Below are 21,771 nucleotides of genomic sequence, written 5' to 3' on the forward strand. Positions count from 1 at the left end.
ATTCAGGCTAGAGCAGGGGTGGGCAATCTCAGTCCACGAGGGCCGGTGTCTCTACAGGTTTTAGATGTGTCCTCGAACCAACACAGCTGATTTAAATGGCTAAATTAGCTCCTCAACATGTCCTGAAGTTCTCCAGAGGCCTGGTAACGAACTAATCATGTGATTCAGGTGTGTTGACCTAAGGCGAGATCTAAAACCTGCAGGGACACCGGCCCTCGTGGACTGAGATTGCACACCCCTGGGCTAGAGTCCCTCTAAAGCAGGGGTTGGGAACTCCAGGCCTCGAGAGCCGGTGTCCTGCAGGTTTTAGATCTCACCCTGGGTCAACACACCTGAATCACATGATTAGTTCGTTACCAGGCCTCTGGAGAACTTCAAGACATGTTGAGGAGCTAATTTAGCCATTTAAATCAGCTGTTTTGGATCAAAAACACATCTAAGGACACCGGCCTTCGAGGCCTGGAGTTCCCTACCCCTGCTGTTTAGTGTTTTTGTTTAACAGCATTGTGCAAATTAAGTGCTTGTCATATCTATGTGATATGCTTGTTATCCCTATATGCAGCTTTGATGGCATTTAAACCTGTATGTTAAACCATGGCATTTGGATCAAATCCACTGGTGTCCACATGGAACACAGTGCATTGGTGATGTGAGGCAAGTAATGACCAAGTCCTGGCTAAGCCCACATGTGGCCATGTGGTTAAAACCAACTGAATAAACGTGAGAGTCAACCAGCACTTTCCCCGATAGTAGCCAAGATTCTCCTTGCGCTATGACTGATCTTGACCACTGCAGATGTCATGTCATTACTAGGCAGAGGGTGGCAGTAGATCCCCACCGTTCGAGTAGCAGAATAGACCAGTGAGTCATGCTGCCAGCCTGTTTGTCTCTTCTGCCTGCTCGCTCAACCCTCGTGGCAGCTAACTTTCCAAAGAGTTTTTGCTCTATTTTTCGATCTATTCTCCATCTTTTCCTCTGTCTCTGTTCCTGTGATATTTGCTGTGAGATTACACTCTCTCTCTCTCTCTGGCTCGCTCCAGCTTTCTGTTCATCTATCTTGGTGTGTGTTGATCTGTCCTCCTTCGCCTCGCTCCTCTCGCCTCCTCCAGCTGATAATTAGCCAGTAAATGCTGAGCCATTTTTATTCTGCTCCCGCCACGTTCTCTCTCTTGCACTTTATTTACTTGGGCAGGCCACAAAATGACCTTGTTACAGTGTGAATGCATGTAGGCTGGTATGTGTGCGCGCGTCTATGTGCACGCACGCGTCCCCTCGCACTTACTCATTACACCTCTCCCCTTCTCCGTCTCTCTCCCTCCTGCTCCCTAAGTCTCTGTATCTCTCCCACTCAGCTCAGTGATTAGTGTATGATGTATTTTGGCTGCTTTTGCAGGCAGCCTATTTAGCATGTGGGCTGGTCTAATTTCTGTTCTCTGGTGGCAAAATGCAACGGCAGTCTGATTCGTTTTCATGGAATAATGAATCTCCCAATGAGCCTAATATACCTGGATTTGTGTCTGCAATATCGACATAAAGTTTCAACTTTTTCTCAATTTTTGGTTGGTTTGTTTTTCTACCACAGCTGCAGCCACACAAACACCCACGCAGTCCAAATTGTGGTTGATACATCGCTCAGACCCGCATCTCTCATTTTGAGGACTTTTGTGCCCGGCCTACATATGAACTCCACTTTGAGTGATGATGAGGCCATTTAATGCATGTGTGGGTGGCTACATGTGTAGGGCGATTGATTTCTCAGTCTGTTGCAAGTGGCCTACTTAAAGGCTCTGGGTTTGGATGCCTTCTCCGTCTAAATCACATTATACCCTCAATCTGTCTTCCAACTAAAGTGAGCACATTGGACGCCACATATATAGACTGTGCTGTGTTAGAAATATTTGCTTCACCCTTCATTTTTAATGACTTGACATGAGTACACATTTCTCTGAGATTCATAATTTATCATCTATGTCAGTAGATTTCAGATTTCCCTCTGAAGTTCTGAGTGCTTTTGTGATGTTCTGTCATTGGGAAGAAATGCTGTAGTTCTAAGCTATCACTTTTGAACATCCACACATGCTTCTGAACTGTACTTCCCTAAACTCCCATTGGAACAGAGAGAAATAACGTTTAAATGCCAGACATAAATTAGTCTGTGTATTTAGTTACACTTCTAAAGGTCTGCAGAACAAAATGCTGCCAGCCAGTAGTCGAGTAGACAACTGTGTAATGCTCTGCCAGTCTATCTTAAACACGATGTTTGTGGTTTAGAGCTTTTTTTCCTCACGCACTCTTGTCTTCCTCCTCTACCCTCCCTCCTTGCCTGCTGTCAATCCCCCAGATTGCAGAACGTCCTCGCCCTGTCCTCCAAACCTAGCTGGCCTACTGGGATGCCTTAGCTTGCTAACTTACTCATTCACTCAAGGATCGCTCTTTCTTGCCTCACCCTTGTTGCATCCTGCTCATGACAGCACACAGTGTGCTCTGTCACTCTCTCTCTGCCTTTGAACAGATCTCTTCCTCTCCATTTATCCTTTACCTGCTCCTTCACTTCCCATCTTTCTGTCAGTCTATCTGCTTACTCACTCAACAAAATGCGATGCCATTCTTTTTCTTACTCCAGCACCCCCACTGCCCTGCACATGGGTTTGTAATTACCCCAAGGTTTTAAGTTTTTGGACCCTTAAATTGATTTCTAATTGAGTTTCATGTTCTTATTTTCGTGCTGTATGCTCACCTAATCACATTCCCGAAGTTTATTTTTTTGGGTGGCTGTTTTTTATTTTAATCGTTCCCGCACCTTTGTTCTTCTATTCCTTGTAGGTGATGCAGGTGGTCAACGCTGACGCCATGGTGGTCAAGCTCAACTCTGGCGAATACAAGACCATCCACCTGTCCAGCATTCGGCCCCCAAGGAATGAGGGAGAGGTACAAAAAAAAAATCTATCTGCTTTTAAATGTTTGCACAGCTTTGCTTGCATTGAGGAGCTACTTGAAATTGAAGGAGTGAGTGAATGTAGTTGGATGAGTGAGAGCTTTGTGGTCAGCCAGCATCTGGTGTCAAGGTATTTTCCACCTAAGCTTAGTTACTTAAAAGCTGCACAACTATAAATATCTGTCCGCCTCTTTGTGTTCTCATGGCCTCTCTTCTTTCCTTGCACGTCAGTCTAAATTCTTTCCAAAAGACTGTGGATTTAAGTCTGACCACTTGGTGGCGCCCCTGCAGTTGGGGCATAAGCAGATACAGTGAAACAGTAGTACACACCCAGTGGTTGCAGCACTGCAGAGAGTGAGGCAGATCGATTTTTTTCTTTTTTCTTTTTCCCCTTCCACACTCGCTTTCCTCAGAATCACTTCAAGACTGAAAACACACAAGTACATGCTTACACACGTATACTTGGGGACACCTGGGAAAAATACTAATTGATACAATATATGGTGTCCTTAAAAGACGAAACAAAACAAAGACTGCAATGACTTGGAGTCTGTTGTGCTCGATGTCTCTCATTCCTTACCTCCTGAGCACTCATCAGGGAAATTAGTGTTGGAGATGAAATCTTTTGCATTACTGTGCAACAAAAACATGCATTGCTTATATTTCCAGGTGACTGACGTGCATTTATTTTTGAGAAAGAACCAATCAAAGCATTTTATTTGACTGCGCTTACTTATCACAGGTTTGACCATCGTGCTTTCAGTCAGCACACCGTTTCGTGTCATATCCTTTTATATAAGCTTGTATTACATTTTCCTCCTCTAAAGGTACGAGGCAAAGGGGGTGTGGCGCTTTTGTCTAGGCAGCGGTTGTAAAAGTCAGCTTACAGACTATCTGCAATAACCCTTCTTTCGTTTTTCTTCTGTTTTGGTTGTTTTGGTTTTTATTGACTCCCTCTTTGTGCATTCTGTCTGTTTTATGGCGTGCGCTTTCCTGTCTTTTCCCTTTTTATTATCTTCTAAGTTTGGTTTTTATTCTCTGTCCTCGTCCTATTCTCGCAACTCGCTCTCTCTCTCTCTCTCCCTCTCCCCCACCCCCCCACCCCCGGCATTGTTGGTGCCTCCCATCATTAAGACACTAGTACTTTGTGTCTTCCCTCCCTCCCGTCTTCCTTCTGCTCTCTTCTCCCTCTTCTCCACAGTCACTTTCTGCTGTCCTTTCCCTCCGGGTGTGCTCAGTGTGGTCAGATTGTTGACCTGTGCCGTTGCCCTTCGTGTGTATTTATTCTCCTTAGTTATCTGTGGTTGTAACAAGCTTGTGGGCAAAAGCTTCTCCATTTTGTCTCTCTCCTCTTCTTTCGTTTCCTGCATTACACAGCATTTGCTCCTAACTTTTCTCAGTGTCTCTCTTTACTCTTGTCTGTCGCTCTTTTTTTTCCTCTCTTTTTTTGCCTGCACCAGATGCTTCAACAGTATGTGTTTTGTGCTTCATTACACTGTCGTATGTTACAGGGAGCCTGGGAGAGTGAGCCCAGATGTGAATGTTTGTGTGCATTGTATTGGTGTTAGATCGGCACAGTGCTGTATTGCTTTTATCGCACTTCATGCATGTTTAATTGTGTGGTCGTGTGTCAGATTATTGTGCAAATACCCATATTCATCAAAATTTGTTTGGTTTGGGTCTTGCCTCACTGAGCTACTAGAGTGAAATTTGTAGCAGGCTGGATAAAATTTGACTGAGTATAATGTACTAGCTCAGAGTACTTGTTATTACCCATTAGATTATTGTCTCCTGTTGTTTATAGAAGGATTATATAATAACACAATAATTACACTTAAACTTAGTCTTCCTAATCTAAACAATAAAGTAAGAACTACCTAAAAATTCCTTTCCATGTTAAAAACATGGAGATTTTTTTTAAATTGAATTGTATATGTCAGAGTTGTTTTGTCACACACGAAGCCGTCTATGTGGAAAAGTCGGACCATATTCTCAGTTTTGATGTTGTTGCATGTAAACTGCTGCTATGTTTTAGTTTTAAATGAGGGTAGTTTGCGGTGCTGCTGCTGGTGTCATTTGTTAGGTTGTTATTTCTGTCTGTGAGCTAAAGAGCTGCCTGCATGTCTCTAATGCTGTTGACTTAGCTTTGAATGTTGTCGCTATGGCAGCAATACAGAGTTTTGATAGGTTTGCAGAGACTTTGATGAGCCCTTTGACTTTAAGGTAGAATATAGCAAGTAAGGAAAAAAAAATGCCTGTGCATGCAATAGGGAATTTTATGTCCTGTCTCATTTGCAAACTGGCCCCTGTGTCTGACCACTAAATTAGGCAAGTAAGCTGTTATCTTAAGTGAGCAGGAGAACTTAATTTCATGCCCTGTCCACACACCTTTACAGACGCAGATGTAGCAGTTCCCCTTCAGTTATTAGAAGCCATTCTGGACATTGTAATTTTACATTCATTACTGTTGCTTGAATGATTTAGAAAGCCCCAAAAATATTGTTTGACACCTCAGAATACCGGTGCTCATCTGTATTCTCAAGCTCATAGCTAAAAGTTGCCAGGAGGATGGATCCACGCTGAAAAAGCCTAATTTTGTCAACTTCTTACCTGTGGAGGTGATTCTTAGCTTTAGATTTGTAAAGGGAGACGTCAGGGCAGGTATGCCTCAATCAGGTCCACACACACTGACATCATGTTGGCTAACATCACCAGTGAACTGTCTTCTTGCTTACAGTGCAGCAGGCAGTCATAAAGACATTGCCACAGTTTGAGGTGCAGCTTCAAAACACACACACAAACAGACATGCTTGGTTAAGCTGCATTAGCCTATGTCAGGAAACATCTTGGAAATTGGCGTCAGAGTGTCTACAAACTGATTATAATAAGAAGTGATATATATGGCTGTGTTAGCACTGCAGTCTGCAAGCTTCAAGGAAACAAACTCAGCAGTTACACTCATACATTGTAACTTAAATGTCACATTATTCATTACTATATAATGTTGACATGATATTGTATCTAAACCGACGAGTAGGATATTTGCTTATAGGTTCTTTAGATTTATTACAGTCGTTCTCAAATCGTGACAATGGCCTATATTTACCTGGCAGAACAATTCATTGTGAGTGAACATGCTTTAAATTTAGCTTGCTTTTCATTACTTTGATGTTGTTTTTCTTCTTAAGTACTTACGATGTCATCCCATATTACCAAACTAAAAATTTTTTGAAGAGATTTACTATTAGATTCAAGTCACGCAGCGTGCTTGGCCCAGCCCGAGTTTTCACATTTTTCTTCCTTAGGAACTCTTGTGTGATTTTGGCAGTGTGCTTTGGATCGTTATTATGCTGGAATATTTCTCTTCAGCCAAGCTTCTGGAGACCGAGAGTCATCTCATCACCCAGTTTTTCACTATATCCACAGGCATTCATCCTACCATTTTTAAATGTAATTTCCCTAGCACCTTTTGCACTTCTGCAGCCTCTTGTCATCACAATCCCATCTCAAAGCTCTCCATGTTCAGATCAGACTATGATAAAAGTCATGCTACCAATTGTTATCGGCTTCTTTTCATGTTCTTTAGTAAGATCTTATTTTACTGTTGATGTCATCCAAAGAGATTTGCACCTTTTGAGTGCAAATGATCTTTTGGAGCTAGATTGTGCAGGCATTTTTCTGCTGGTCATTTTATATAAGTGAGAATATTCAAAGGTTAGTATATAACCATGTCTATGCAGATGGCATGATGGGAAATTGTGTTTAAATGATCAGTTTTCTTTTTTTCTTTTTTCTTTTTCTCTTCAGTGCTCACAGATACACTTTAGTTGCATTCACTTACTACTTTGCGACCTGTATTTTCACTGTAGTCATTCTGAAATGTTTGTTTTTGATTTCTCATGACAGGAAATCTGCAACAACTTAGAAATAATACAGTTATTAAGAGGTGATACGGTTTGAATCATTTGGCATTTAAGTGATATTGCACAGGGATGTGCTTGTTTTTGTCGTTCATACACTGTATGAGTGTTGTGTTCTGTAGAGGTCTGTCGGGATTGTGTCGTGCCAGTTGTCATTATTATCTTTGTCTGTCTGGATGTGTTTGTGCCCTGTTGAACTTGGTATTCTGCAACAATGCCATTTATGTTTGTGTGTCAGGTTGTGTGTACTTTATTGGAGTATGGAGACCAGATGCGATGTACCAGTGCACTGATGAACTGTGACAGTTCCTGCCAAGTCCCTCTCCTCCTCCCATCTTCTGTGGGTCGCTTTAGTGTCCTAATGCCACATCTCCCCCTGTCCTCTCTGATGACTATGCTAATTGTGCTCAGACTGACAGATTAGTTGACCAATGGCGTCTGTTTGCAGAAAAAAATAGGATACAGAGTTCCTCACTTGGGTTTTTTTTTTCTTTTCTTTCTTTGTTTGATTTTGGTTCCTTTCCTCCCCAGTGTTATTTTGAGCTTGGGAGTTGGAGTCAGCTTTTTCTTCTCTCTATTTTCCTCTCTCCTTTCTCTTTCCTTTTTTTTGGCTTTCTTTCTCCATTTCCTTTCATGTGCAGTAGGACAAACCCAGTGTAAACACGAGTGGGGAGATACGTCTATACCACAGAGTGACTCAGTGTTACGCCCACTCACTCACACTCATTGTGTTTGGATGTGTTGGTGTGTTTCTGCTTTGATGATACGTGCATCAAGTCTCAAATGTTTGCGTATGCGTGTCTCTTTGTTCATTTTAATGTATCTGTGTGCTTATGCAGTTTAAGTAGGGTTAAGGACGGTGTTGATGGAGCACAGAGAGCAGTTAACTCACTGTTCTTATACTGTATACAGCAGCATGATGAATATGGCTCTTACATACAGCTCTCCCTACTTGTCCAACCTCTCCGCAGTTCACCTCAGCCAGATTGTTCAAACCTGTGGTGAAACCGCCATATTTACCAAAGTGCTAATCACTGTGGCTTGTTTCTCTAAAAATTCAGTACATGCAAAACATGTGGGCAGAATATGACCTTTGAAGTACTTGGAAGTCACAGTTATAGTCAGAGTTATTTGACGTACTATTTTTGAACAATACTTAGAAGGCAGAGTGGTTTACCACTGATTGACATGACAATGACAGTCAGAAAGTCGAGGTCTTTAAAAAAAATGTTACAGTTGTTAAACTAATTACCAATTGTAGCATAATGATTGTTCAATAAAAAAAAAAGACACAATTTCAAAGGAAGCTTGAGAATTCAATTAATTATTCAAAGTGTATGTGGAGATGAGGCCTATATGGGAGTGTTTGTTGATTTTCATTGGTTTTCCAGAACCGCACATAATTTTTGAAAATTAGATACAGATTCTTTAAAAAAAGTCATGCTCGTACAGATTTAGTAAAGAATTACAGAGATACAGCTGTATAATTACCAAATCTTTCAGCATAAAGGCTCATTTGCTGTTGGCTGTGTTTTTGTGTTCGACACTTTATCTTCTCCCACTCGGCTCATTGTTTTGGTTTCCTCCCTCTCTCCCTCCTCCTGACTTCTGTCCTCATCCTCAAAATCTTGTGTCAAGCAGTGTGTGCGCTCGGAGCGTGCCTAAAAGCCTAGCAAGAAATGCTTTGACCTCAAGATTGGTAGCATGATGACAAGGGAGGAGGGTCACCCCACCCGTGATTCACTTATGCGCCACTGGCTGGGTGAGGCACACCGGGAACTGCTAGTACCCCTCTTCTCTTTTATTATTTATTTAATTATTTATTTATTTTGCTTTTCCTACTTTTTAGATGTCTGTACTTTAAAAGTAGAGGCTTAGCTTCCTTTTGTTTCTGTGTGAGCACAAGAGGGGGCGATATTTAAAAAGCTGCATTAGAAGATTATCTGAAAGATGTAGGTTACAGTACTGATTTGCACCTTTTGAACAGGATTTGTTTAGATAAGAGTCATTTATAAGCTTTGTGGGGCTTTCTCTTTGAGATAGGTGCAGTGTTATCTGGCGCTGAACTTTTAGAAGTTGAATGACTTTGGCTTTATTGGCTTAAAAAAAAAAAAAAGGGAAAAAAACATGGAGAGCTCCAGCTACTCAGTCTGTCCATCACTCTGTCCGTCTGCAGGGCAAGTTCGACCGTCTGCTTCAGAAGCTTTTTTTTTTTTTTTTTTTAAAAAACAAAAGCACATTAAGTTGCAGTGTAGCTCTCTAGTGTGATGATTTAAGTTGTAGTTGGTGTTTGACATTCTTATTAATAGCAGAACAATCTGAACATGGGCTGAAACCTGTCCCAGCTGTCCCAGTATATTTACCCGTGTGGTAGCAGCTAATCATGAGTTGAGAGGCTGTTTGTTTTGGTGGCGCTGTGGGTAATTTCACTGTGAAATACAGGTTTGTTTGTTGTGTCTGTTGTGAAATCAATTCAAGTCGGTTTAGCAATGACTTATTCATATCCTGCATGAATTTTGGATTGTACGCTATAACGAGCAATAATTTCTCTCTCTCTCTCTCTCTTTTTTTTTTTTTTTTTTTTTGTAGTGCTATCTCTCCACCCCAGCCTACCTCAGCAATTTATTGTTTATGCATGCATATTTTAGTAATGTTAATGGGCATACAATATTAAATGCTGACTGTTTGTCTAAGCCTCCCTGTGCAGTGCTTAATAAAAAAAACAGTGCCCATCTTGTCTGGGACACACATGCAAACCCCCAAAAACTAAGCCCCAGAGATCACGTACAAAAGATTTTTAAAACGGCGATCTGAAAACAAACGAAATAATCCCTCCCAAATAAGAGAACCCGTAAACAAAATTGAAGTGCTGTCAAGAGCCTGCCAAACCAACAGGCGGCGATATAATCTAAACCCTAAAGCCATGTTGGCCAATCAGAAGCCTGTCAACATGTCAACGCTGCAGAGTTTCTGATTATCTTAACCCCGGAAGGAGTTATCCAAAAGGTCTGTTTTCAGTGACCTAAAATTGTTTTGGCGTGTGGAAGAAAGGCCAAAATGCATGGGAGGGGAAAAAAGAGAAACAATGGTGTTATAAAAACACACAAAACCCAGAAAAAAAACCAAGTGTTCATGAAGAAAGGGCCCTAAGCCCAATACTGTACACTTCCCCCAACACCAAAGCCAAGCATCACAAAGTGTGACATGCTCCTGAGTCATGATTTCACCCCAGAAGCTGCAGATGCTCCCAGCACGAGCATCTACACATTTGCAGCCCAGTACTCTGCAGCCCTGTGACACTGTACAAGTCAGCCAGAGCCATGCCTCTGCAATCGTCAGACACGATTCCTGAGCTGTAGCGGGTAATTTAGAATGAAGGGAATTTACCCCAAATAGAACAAAACTCCCCCCGAGGACACTGAGAGCAAACTGTTCTTAGTGGGTTATGGCTGAGACAAAGCAGTGACACTCTCCTCTCTCTGCAACCTTCCTGCAGCTGCATAATAGCGGTTTATGGTAGAGTCCGACCAGTAGTGGACTTTTGAGGCCAATACAGTATTTATGGGGAATAAAAACAGTACTGTGTAGATGCCACCACTGTCTACATATTGCACTTTCAATATATGGGATATTGAAAATGCATTTTGTGAACTTTTATTAAAGCAACTTTACCCACTAAGGCAGTGCTTCATTCCACACCACTTTATTTTCAGGTGACAGCTGAATGTGCTGTGGGCAGCACTGAGAATGTTATAAACATTGGTGTAGTAGCTGCTCGATTGGGAAAATCTATGAGATCACGCATTTTCCAACAAATTAATCTGGGAATGACAGCTGGGATGGGCTCCGTCCCAGTTGGATAAGTGGGAGAAAGATGGATGGATATACTTTTTTTTTTTTTTTTTTTTTTTTAAATAGTTAAGCATCGTCTTCTGTGAATAACTGCATAAATGATTAAATAAATGTTTCTGTATTTGAGTTGTATTTATGAAGACACCTGTATCTCTGTAGCCTGCTATTGTTATCATTTGAATATCAAATGATAATATTAGATTGTTTGGGTGTGGGTGATGTCGGTTTCTCCACTCCAAAGTTGAAGACTTGGACTCATCAAGGCAAATAGCTTTATGTTATGCTTGTTTGGCAGGGAGAGACATTTATTTTGAAAATCTTTGAATTGCGCTAAAATTGTCCACAAATTTGTTAGGCCTTGTTGTGCAGCATAGCACAAGTTAGACTGCAGTAACGTTGGACCGCACTGATAATACTGGGCAGTTGTTGCAGTCATTAGGCATTAGCGCTTCCTTGTCTCACTAAAGCGCTGGCTGTTTTTGTTTAAGACATAGCTTTCCCCTTCAATTTCTCGCTTAGCATGGTGGTGACAAGAATACTATCAGCCAAGGTGAGTTTTAAGGCAAGGTTAAAGTTGTCCAGTGGATAATGCCGGACATGGGCATTGGTTTGGAGAATGATTGCCTGTGTGTTCTTCACTACTGCCTGTTTGTGGTTTTTTTTAGTTGTAACATTTCCTCTGATTGTCTCATCTTCTTGTTTTCCGACTCTTTCACCTTTCCACATTCCACTCAGTCTAGCTCTGTTCCCCGTAGACGTTCTAAAAGATGCAGGAGAAGTACCTTTTGTCCTCTTGGTCTACTTCTTCAGTCCTTGTGCCTAATTGGCATAGAGTGCTGACATTTACACTCTTGGCCCTCAGTGACATGGCTACCTTTACACCGTGAAACAGCTTATTAGTTAGAAATGAGTCTTCCTCCTTTCTCACTCTTCTCAAGCCCATTCTTTGCTCTTCTCCATTGAAGTTATCTTGTTGTTTTGTATCTGTCTCTATCAGAATCCCAGTGTAAACACCAGAGTCCATTATCTTGGAACTGTCTTAATGTTGAGTTAATGTGGCGTGATATGACATTAAGGAAAATATGCTCCAAATGATTTATTTCACCCCAGCAACGTCAGTCATTCTCATCCCCAGAAGTTGGATGACTGTGTCTGCAGCTCAGGCACTAAATGCAGGAGGCTTGGCTGGCAGTGGTCCTAAGAGGCCCCATTATCCCAGTGCAACTGACTTGGTAGGGATGAAATTCCCAGGCGATTTGCCCCGACTGACACAAAATGAAAGACATTGGCTCCTGTCTGAGTGGTAAAGGGATTTCCACTTGGAATACTTGAGATTAGCCCTGAAGTTTGATCCTGCACAGACTCCACTAGTGAAAGTAGAAGGGAAGGAAGCAACAAATATTGAAATTCCATTATGGTTAAAGAAAGGCTATTTGAAGGTAGATTAGGTTATTCCCATTATGTGCCAGGGCAGTTGAGCGCATTTCTTTTGAGGACGTTTTGATTTTTTTCTTCCTTTTCACCAGTAAAGTTTGCCCCACCCTCTAACAAGACTAGTTTTAAACACCGTAATGCCTTAGTGCCATAGGCACGCACGCATGCTCATACATCCTTTGCTCCCCATGTGTCTCATTCCACATCCATCTGCCCAGCTGTGTGCCACACCTGGCAGCTCGGAACAACTGGAGAGTTATTAAAAATGAATGAACCCCATTGAAGACAGACGGAAATGAGGAATTAATCCAAGCCTGTGTGCTCATTTGAAGGAGACTCAGTTCTGTTTGTATGATAGATAATGATGGCGCTCATAGAAGAGCGTGGGAGGGGCAGGGGTGGCGAGCACACTGGTATTGTCATTCATAGCCTCCTTTCTCCTGTTAGTGTCTGTCGTACTTTCCCACTGCATCACTGTCATTTTGTGCATTCAGTTTTTCCCCTCTTCTTTTTCTCATACCCTCACAAAAACTACACCTGTCACTCTGCGTTTGTGCGTCTGTTTCTATTACACATGTGCATTTATTCACTCTGGGAGCAACACAAAACCTCAGCCTCCTTTGAAAATGCAAATGGGTTCTATTTGTGGCCGGCTGCTGTCACAGAGTGGGCGATCGTGTTGAGGGAAGTTTTTGTCTGCAGCTGTGTGTGTAAGTGTGTTTGCAAGAATTGGGCTCCATTGGTCAAAATATCTTTGTGTGAATGCGCAAATGATTAAAAGACCACCTTATTAGAATACTTTTTTTATCTGAGTAAAAAGCATGTGGTCATTGTTTTGATAGGGTTTGAAGAATCAGTATTTCTAAAGTGTAATAAACAAAAAACAAATATTCTGAACATTCATTTACCTTTAAAAAGGTGCGAATAATGTTTTACTTTTAACAAGTAACGGGTGTTTTTACCTGTGGTGCCCAAACTTTTGCAAGTTCGTGTAAATGAAAATGTTCCAGCTCACCTCTGAACATGTTTCTCTTTGCCTTGGCACTTTCGTGTCTTTTTACTTTGATAACGCTACATTTGATTATTTCTTTGTGTAATGTGTCAGCACTGAAAGTAGCAGATGCTTTTGTCAAGAGGAAGATGTGCAACACTCTTAATTTTTCCATTAGTTCCGGGGACTGTAATGGAAAGTGAAAAAGAGACTAATAAGTTGACCTTGTGGAAAAAAATGTTTTCTCTCTGTCTGTATGCTTGAGATCAGAGTTGGTGCATGTTCTTTTATGAGAGGTTGTAGAAAGTGCAATATGAATAACTTACTCCTTCCCCATCCTTCTTTCTCTTTTCATTTTCTCCTGTCCTCCCCTCATCTTGATCCTGACCTCCTTCATCACTTATCAATCTCTTCAGGAGAAGAACAAGGACAAAGACAAACGCTTCCGCCCGCTTTATGACATCCCCTACATGTTTGAGGCCCGGGAGTTCCTGAGGAAGAAGCTCATTGGTAAAAAGGTACGAACCACTGAGAGTCACACAAACACACCTGCATTCACCAGTTTTGCCCTGTCTCTGTCTGTGTGTGTGTGTGTGTGTGTGTGTGTGTGTGTGTGTGTGTGTGTGTGTGTGTGATAGTGTGTGAATCAAAATGAATACCTCTTATCAGCTTTAAGAAATTAAACAATAGTTGTAATGTAGCTGCTCCAACACCCTTTCCCTGTGGTATCCAAATACATTTCAAGTTAGATAGCTATTTCTCTCCATCTCTTAGTGTGAATACCAAATACTCCTGGTAGATGCCCTAGGGCTTGGTGTTGCTCCATTTAAACAAGCAATGTTGATTTCCCCCTCTTGTGTCTATTGATCCACCGGGTCTGTACACCCTGGGGGAGGGAGCTGGGGCTGCTATGATTTACACACATCTGACCCAGCAGAAACCAGCAGTGAACTGAAGAGCACTCCAGAGAACGCACCATCACTTGAGCATTTTATCTAGTTTATTAAAGTGAAATTGAGCTGATAAATGAAAGATGGTTTTGTGAATCTTACCAAAACGACATTTTTATCCGTCTCATACGCACAGGTTAGTTTTTGGAGAAGGGTCCCCTAAGTAAAACCGTGTAATTAGATCTATGAAGCGTAATATACCTGCTCAAGACTCCACGCAACACCCAAAACCTTCCAGTGAATGAAGAGGTTTATTCAAAGTACCTATCAAGAAAGAAAGAAAGCGTATTAAATGGAGATATTGCCAGCCTCAGAAGTGACAAACAAATGGAACGCTTGAGGTTCAAATGGCACACGGGCGCTTTTAATAATGATGAAAGGGAAGATGTTGGATTTAATTATCAGTCTATCGATAAATAGCGACTGAGCAGGGAGCTAATAAACGTCTGTAAGACTTAATTAATTCTAACCGGGACACATTCAGACTAATTCACAGCAATTCAGAGTACCAGCGACATCAACTGCGATCCTAAGGCATCTGATTTTTCTTTTTTTTTTTGTCGGCTCGTCTCAGTTAGAGTCAACACGGCTCTGCTGCGCCCCAGCACAAGCTGCTATTTTGGGGTGTTACCCTACTTTTCAGGTGATCTGCCAGCAACGTCGAAGCACGTTCAGACGGGTAGAGTCAGGCGATATTAGTGATGCAGATATCCAGTTAGAGGTCATCAAGAAAAAAAAAAAGACTTTTATTGTTCCCTGGACAGCTTTAAATGTTGTTGATTAAAGTCATTAACTTAATATGGCTTAAGAATCTGTGTAGCGCATCTTTTAACTTTTTCAAAATAAAGAACTAATTCATCTGCCCTTTTTTTTCACTCTGTCACATTTAATTTTCACAAACTTAATGAAAAGCAAACATTTGTGAACATGTACAGGGCTTGCCGGGACATCCTCTTAGGTGTGGTTAAGGACTTTTGTGCTGGTCTCCTCTCAACGCCTTTGTATAAAGCTTATATTTTACTCTTTTAGACACACAAGTCCATCTCAATTAATGAATTAAACCCCATAAAGATGGCAGTTATTGTCTTGGACACTCTCAGGAACCAGATTATGACTTTTTTTAAAACGCAAATAATTAAATGACAGATTATTCATACATCAAATTCCACAAACAATTGCATTGAACTTATCAATTTTGGAAGCTTGAGCATATTTCTGAATGAGCTTTACTACAGCTGCGCCTCAGAGGACTTGTATAAAGAGGTGTATAGTAGACTCCAAGCGGAGCTGTATTTACATCAACTTTACACGCGAAGTTTGCATGCCAGCAATTTGCTTGTGGAACTCTTAACTTTCTTCTCTGGCGATGATTAGTTTTTTTGGTTTTTTTTTTTTATTGGACGCATGAGCCACATTCTTCATTTTCACCATGATGAAATGCAAATAAAATGATTCCAAGAATAGCACAAAAAAGTTCTTATGTGTAGACAGAGAAGATTGAAATTGTGTTGCAAAATACATAACATTTCAGAGATTTTCAGTGCTTCAGTCTGTTTGACCATTGTAACGTCATGGTTACCATATCAGGAGATGAAATAGTGATTTGATTATTAAACTCAAGAAGCCAAGACCAGAAGTGTGAGGGATTAGATAAAGCGTGGAAACAAGGATGACCAAAGAATCATTCATCTTCCTAATTGCCGATTTCTTTAGACATTAATGTCACTAACAAATGAAATTCTTTTCAGGACTTGCATTTGACATTTAACCAAAAATCTGTGACCTGGATGTCCTTCACAGTCCATCCTAATTCCTTCATGATTCAGATTCACAGCCTTCTCGCATCTGCCTTTTTTACTTATGTAATTAAAACACTAGGTTAGTTTTATGTCTTTATGATAAATGATTGGTCTGTAAGATGGAATTGTTCTCCATTTTTACCATTTAGTGTATAACTCTGCATCTTTCATATGTACGCTACTCCTACATTGTTTTCATTGTGCTACAGTGGCAATTTTCCCACCTCCAGTGGCAGTAATGCATGGAGAGAAGGCGGCAGACCCAGAGCTTTTGTCCATTGCCTGAGCCAAATAATGGTTTATGTTTTCCCATAAAGATAAGTTTAAAACTTGTCAGATGCACAGGGGCCATATAAAAATAGGGCCATGATGGAAAAGATTGCAGAAATTTACATGGAAATGCAGTTGCGAGCACAGATTGATGGAAACTGTCATTATGCGCAATCACCCTGACAAAATGACTTCCCCAGATAGAAGTTAACTCATAAATTCAATACTGTTTCGCAATTGACTTCCAAAATTTCGGAGCTTAGACCTCAACAAATCCATCCTTTGTGTGCTTTGTGAAGTCTCAGCATGTATTTCCAGTGGTACGAGAATGTACCAAACAATTGTAGCGATTTAATGGGGCCAAACTACAACAGCCTTACAATAAATGGAGCCAACATGTCACCCACACCTTCATACTTGTTCAACTGAGTTAAAAAATAAAATAAAAAATGGCAGTGCAGGCTGATAAACACAAAAACACGCACCCACTCAAAGCCAAAGGCCAATAGAGTTACTTTTGGCATTCTGTGTGAGAGTGAGATTCATATCTCTGTCCCAGCCTCTCATCACAGTCATTTTAATCATACTCATTAATGTTTTTTTTTTTTTTTAATGACAGAAAATTCAGCCGTAAGCCGGCTTCTGCGACTGAAGTGCGAATAATGATCGCGCTGTTTATTTGTGGTGTTTGTGTTTGGAAAGATGAGCGTGCGGGTAGTGGGAATAGAAACCTATAGCCTTGTTAAGGTATAAAAAGATGTGACAGTGTTGTGATAAATATGCATGTGTCACCTAATGTCATGTTGACTATAAAGGCTTGTCTGTAGGGCTTGTCTACCAAACAGTGGCTCATGTGTTTATGGTGCATGGACATGCATATAGATGATGTCACAATACATATACACTTAATTTAGAGCTTGAGATGTATATGTAAACATGCATCAGAACCCTCACTCGTGCGCTGTAGCCTTTAACCGTTTAGTCATGCAAGTACAAATGGCATGCAACTCAGAACATGTGACATTATTCATATCAGTCTGCACTGTCTTTATACTAAGTTTGATTTCACGGTGTTTCTTGCTTAGACCCACGGGTGTTTCAAAAGTCAACTCAGCTAAAGCCTTACTGTTTCTCTCCAAGCCTCTGGCAAATCGCTGTTTTGTAGCATTTATCGCAGAGGAAAGTACGCATGATTGTGTGTGCGTCAAAAGGAGTTAGTGTCTTAAGTGTGTTGACTATGCATGTTTTCACAGGATTGAATCACTGGCTCTGTTTGCCCAGTGTATTCAAATGAATCCTGGCTGATCCAATCACATGTAGACAGCTCTAAATGCAGGTGGAAGCACCGCTTCATGACACGTTGAAAGATTTGATCACTCAAGGTATAGCTGGAAGTGGTGGCCATTAAGGATCTGTTTGTCTGCATGCAAAATCAACCTTGACCACTTAATCAGTGCTATAATATGTGCAGGGCGCAAAGAACTCCCACAGAACATTTAATACCCGAGGCAAATTACCATCTCTCTTGCTACAGTATCATCCGATAGCTTTCTCTACATGGCATTTCTCTTAAGATCTGCCCTCGTGCTTCCCTTCTCTGTTATTAAGTTGAAGATCATTTCAAAGAGTTAAGTGACATATTCTTAGTTAGCGTATTGTCTGTCTTGTCTTAATGTTGGTTTATGTTGGTTTATAATGGAGCACTGTAACAAAAAAATAATTTCCCCCAGGGATCAATAAAGTATTCTGATTCTGATTCTGATCTGATTGCTGTCAAAACAGTTTGACTCAAACTGTATTTTTTTTTCTTTTTTAAAAGAACTTTGTACAGTTCTGCTGCTTTAGGCTATGGTTCATTTAATCAAAGACTGACTCTAGAGTGGTGGCTTAATTAGTAAAAATTTAAACAAGAGAACAAAAATTATGACTGACTAGCTTAAAACTGAGAAACACTATAAATTAAGCATAATCTATGTGATGAGAGTAAACACTATCCATATAAATATTGCATGTCTCTTTAAAAGCTACTTGTAATTGTTAACTATCTTCTTCAACACTCAAAATGTACATTTTGCTTGAAATCTGTGGCAGTTTGCAAACATATAGTGCCAGATTAGCTTGTACATTGTGACTAATGCTAGCAGTACTAACACCAGTAGCCTTGTTTCTTTGCAGGTGCAGAATGTGGTTACGCATTGCTGCAGCTGAGTGGTTGAATGTCTGCTGACATAGCCTACATAAAAGCTTTTACTTCTATATTAGAGTACTGAAGAGATTCAGAGACCAGGGTAGACAACTGCCATCGTGCCTTAATAAAATATATAATAAATTGGATAAATATGCTAAAATGGATGTATGGAGTATGAATAATTACTTTAACCGACTTATATTTCCATTGCCTAGACAACTAATCATGCACGTCCCTACTCTGAAGACATCCCTTTATGACTTTGACTGCATGTTTTTCATACTGCTGAATGAATTTAGAACTGTATATATAGGATATGCCACCATATTCCTCACCATTTGATTAGTATTGACGTTGGATTCCCCCAAGTGTGTACTTATAGGCTCTTTGAAGTGAGTTAGGTTTAAGTGGAGAGCTCTAGCCCATTTGCCAGCAGTACAGCTTCCTCTCTCCTCACTGGTGAATCAATAACAGAGCAACTCTGGAATGTTGCCTTCCTCCTGTTTCTTTATTGTTCCAAAGACACAAGGTTAAACCGTTTGTCACATTGTATCATTTTTAGAAATAGTTACTCAGCCGTACCCGACTTTTGAAGGAACAAGAGTTGTTCTTTACCTGCTTTGTTGAACCCCCCCAAAAATGATGATGGGGGAATATTTTTGAGCACAAATCCAACCCACGAGGCTTTAATGTTAATCCATGTTACCCTGGCCTACTTGTGGTGTCAAGTTGGATGCAGGTATGCAAGTGTGCAGATGCATGCTGCGATCCAGCAAGGAGAGGAGTTTAGTCGACCCACTTATTGTCATCCTGTCTCAGAACAATGAGCTCCAAGGAGACAGATTTGGAGCAGACTCCAAGACCACAGTTTCCCTTGAAATTTTGCTCGAGAAAGCCCCACTTTTATCCTGTCTTCCTTTTGCTTTCTGACACAAATGCAGACAAAGATTTGACCTCAATATTGTTGGGGGGTAAATTGGAAGTTTCTGCTTCATGTCTTCCCTGACAGAAGCAGAGGATGTGATTCCCTCTAACTGCAGATCTGTCAGATAACAGTAGGTGTATTTCAGCATCATCTCGAACAGGTGTTGACCAATGCTAACGGTCCCTTCAAGTCACAAGTTTGAACTATCATATCGACCTCTGCTTCTCCTTTAAGCCCAAGAGTGCAATACATTACGGGAATTGGAAAACAAGCAGATTTCCCTGTGACTAAACCTGCTAGAACGTGACTAAGCATTAACCAGCAGTCTCAGTGTGCTCAGCTCAATACCCTAATGCCAGCGCTCTGGTTTAGGAGAATAAAGCTATATTAAATGCTTTTTCTCCCCCTTCTTTCTGTTAAACCCCTATTCCTCATCTCTATAAGGAGAGCGTGGGGCTTTTGATCTTTTATAAAGCATATCTAATATCCATATTCAAAAGACTGCTTTTTTCCCTTCTTTTTTTTTTGCCCAAGCAGAGGCTATAACTCTCTGAGGCAAAAAGGAATTGGTTCAATACCTTTTGAGCAGCTCCTGCGACTAGACATTTTTGAGTTTCATATTGACACATGCTAATTTCTTTTAATTTTAATCATGTTTATATTAAGACTTTGAAACTAAAACTTGATGATTTTTGTTTTTTAAATGTGACAAATAGTAGAAGGTGTTGGAATTTTTCAGTAACTCCTTCTATCTCATATCCAAGAACTTCTTCTGAGCTATCCCTTTATGGTAGGCTATAAATACACTAAGGCATTTTCTTTTTCTCCTTTCTTGATGTCACTCTACATCTTTCTGACTGACTGTCTTGGTCTTTCTCATTTATATCGCCACCCCCATTGAAATGGCAGTGCTTGCATGGTGACATAATCCCAAAAAGCTTGATGTGGCTAACTTTATAAGTAGTGCTTCTTGTGCGCCTGGGTCTCAGCCTCAGCAGAAAAAAAGTAGAATGGAAATGGTTGCATTAAGCCACTTATCAGGCTTGAGCACATTCGGATAATCCTGCGTGCTCAAAGTGGCTCCTGTTATGCAGCTGCTTGTGTAGTACTGTTAGCGACAGAGTTTCCCCCTCTTATTGGTGTGCACATCAGTGTGTGAATGAATTGAGAATGTGTGTGTGTGTGTGTGTGTGTGTGCGCGCGCGCAATGTGGTATTTGATGCAGTGTGTGTGAGTGAATGTGAAAGTTGGTTTGGGAAAAGCTTGAGGTATGTGTGTTCAAGCAGACGCAAAGCAGGTAGTCAAAGCGTCATCAGGTCCCATGGCTGAAAACCCAGATGGGGCTCCCTCTTCCTCTTCCTTTACTTCCCCCTCGTCCTCTCTGTATTGTGCTGTCCTAGTATTTTCTTTCTTTTTTTTCAGCACAGCTCACTTCATTAAATGATAGCCAGCTGTGATTATAGCCTGCTAAAACACAGCAGCAACCTAAGCACCTCTCTTGCACACAAACGGTTGTTCACTCACCCACACAGTCTCCCTTCTCTTACAGTACCTTCATACCTCATTTTTTTTCCGTCTTGCACTAATTTTCTTAATTATCCCTCTCTTTCTTTCTCCTCATTTTTATTCTCTTCGAAGCTTAAAAATGTCCAGTCTTTTATATACGATAGTCTCTTGTGTGTTGCCAACATCCAGGTGCAGGTGAGGCTGTTCTAACACCTGTGTGTATTCCTGCATGTCGAACAACCCCACACCCACCGCTTTCTTTTTTTATCACCTTGGTATGCATGCTGCAACAGCTGAACTGTGAAATTTCCACTAAAAGCTTTAGCACTGTTAAATGCAGTCTTTGATTACAAATGCATCTTTACCAGTTTTTAAGTGTGTATTTGTTGGCATGTCCATTTTAAATAGTTGCAAAAAGAACAAGCTGTGAGGAGCTGGGTAGATAGACCGTGCAGGCAACGACATGTTTTTTTTTTTTTTTCCCCTTTTCTTTTTTTAGCTAGAGCAAAAATTAATCACCTACATGCTATTGGGATAAGCTGCCTGTCACTGTGCTCCTGTCTGGAAACCCCATCATGCAGAACCCATACTGGGCTTCTCACAACATGGTACCCTTCCCATATCACAGCTTAGCATAAGTTATCTGTAATAGCCTTTCACTTAAGACCACCGCAAATGGCGCTCATTCTAGGAAGCTCGACAACCCCACAGTCACGAGCCTGTCATTATGTTGCGTTATTGGCAAAGATTGTTTGCACTGAATGCTAATTCGACTTAGTCTTCATGCATCTGTGCCGGTAACAGTCATGGCATAAGGTATTATTTTTTTATTATTTGCACAAAGATCCATTCGGGAAGATGAAATCATTAGCTTCCGGTATTTAAGGTTAAGTTCACTGAGCTGGTCAAAACTTACCAATTTATATGCTTATGATAGATAATAGGATGAAATGATAAATCCTATGTCCTTAAAATCAATAAAATGTCTTAAATTCACTTGG

The 21,771-nt window shown here is 40.8% G+C and overlaps 1 protein-coding gene across 1 annotated transcript in view; it reads left to right on the top strand.

Moving 5' to 3' along the window:
* The window catches only part of snd1 (staphylococcal nuclease and tudor domain containing 1), a 173,470-nt gene that overhangs the window by 16,911 nt on the left and 134,788 nt on the right, over positions 1–21,771 (top strand). The window contains exons 10-11 of the mRNA XM_040035415.1: positions 2,824–2,928; positions 13,549–13,650. Of these exons, the coding sequence (XP_039891349.1) occupies positions 2,824–2,928; positions 13,549–13,650 (207 nt within the window). The remainder of the gene's footprint in view (positions 1–2,823; positions 2,929–13,548; positions 13,651–21,771) is intronic.

This window comes from Simochromis diagramma, unplaced genomic scaffold (genome assembly GCF_900408965.1).
Source record: "Simochromis diagramma unplaced genomic scaffold, fSimDia1.1 OVJJ01000816.1, whole genome shotgun sequence".
Lineage (NCBI taxonomy): Eukaryota > Metazoa > Chordata > Actinopteri > Cichliformes > Cichlidae > Simochromis > Simochromis diagramma.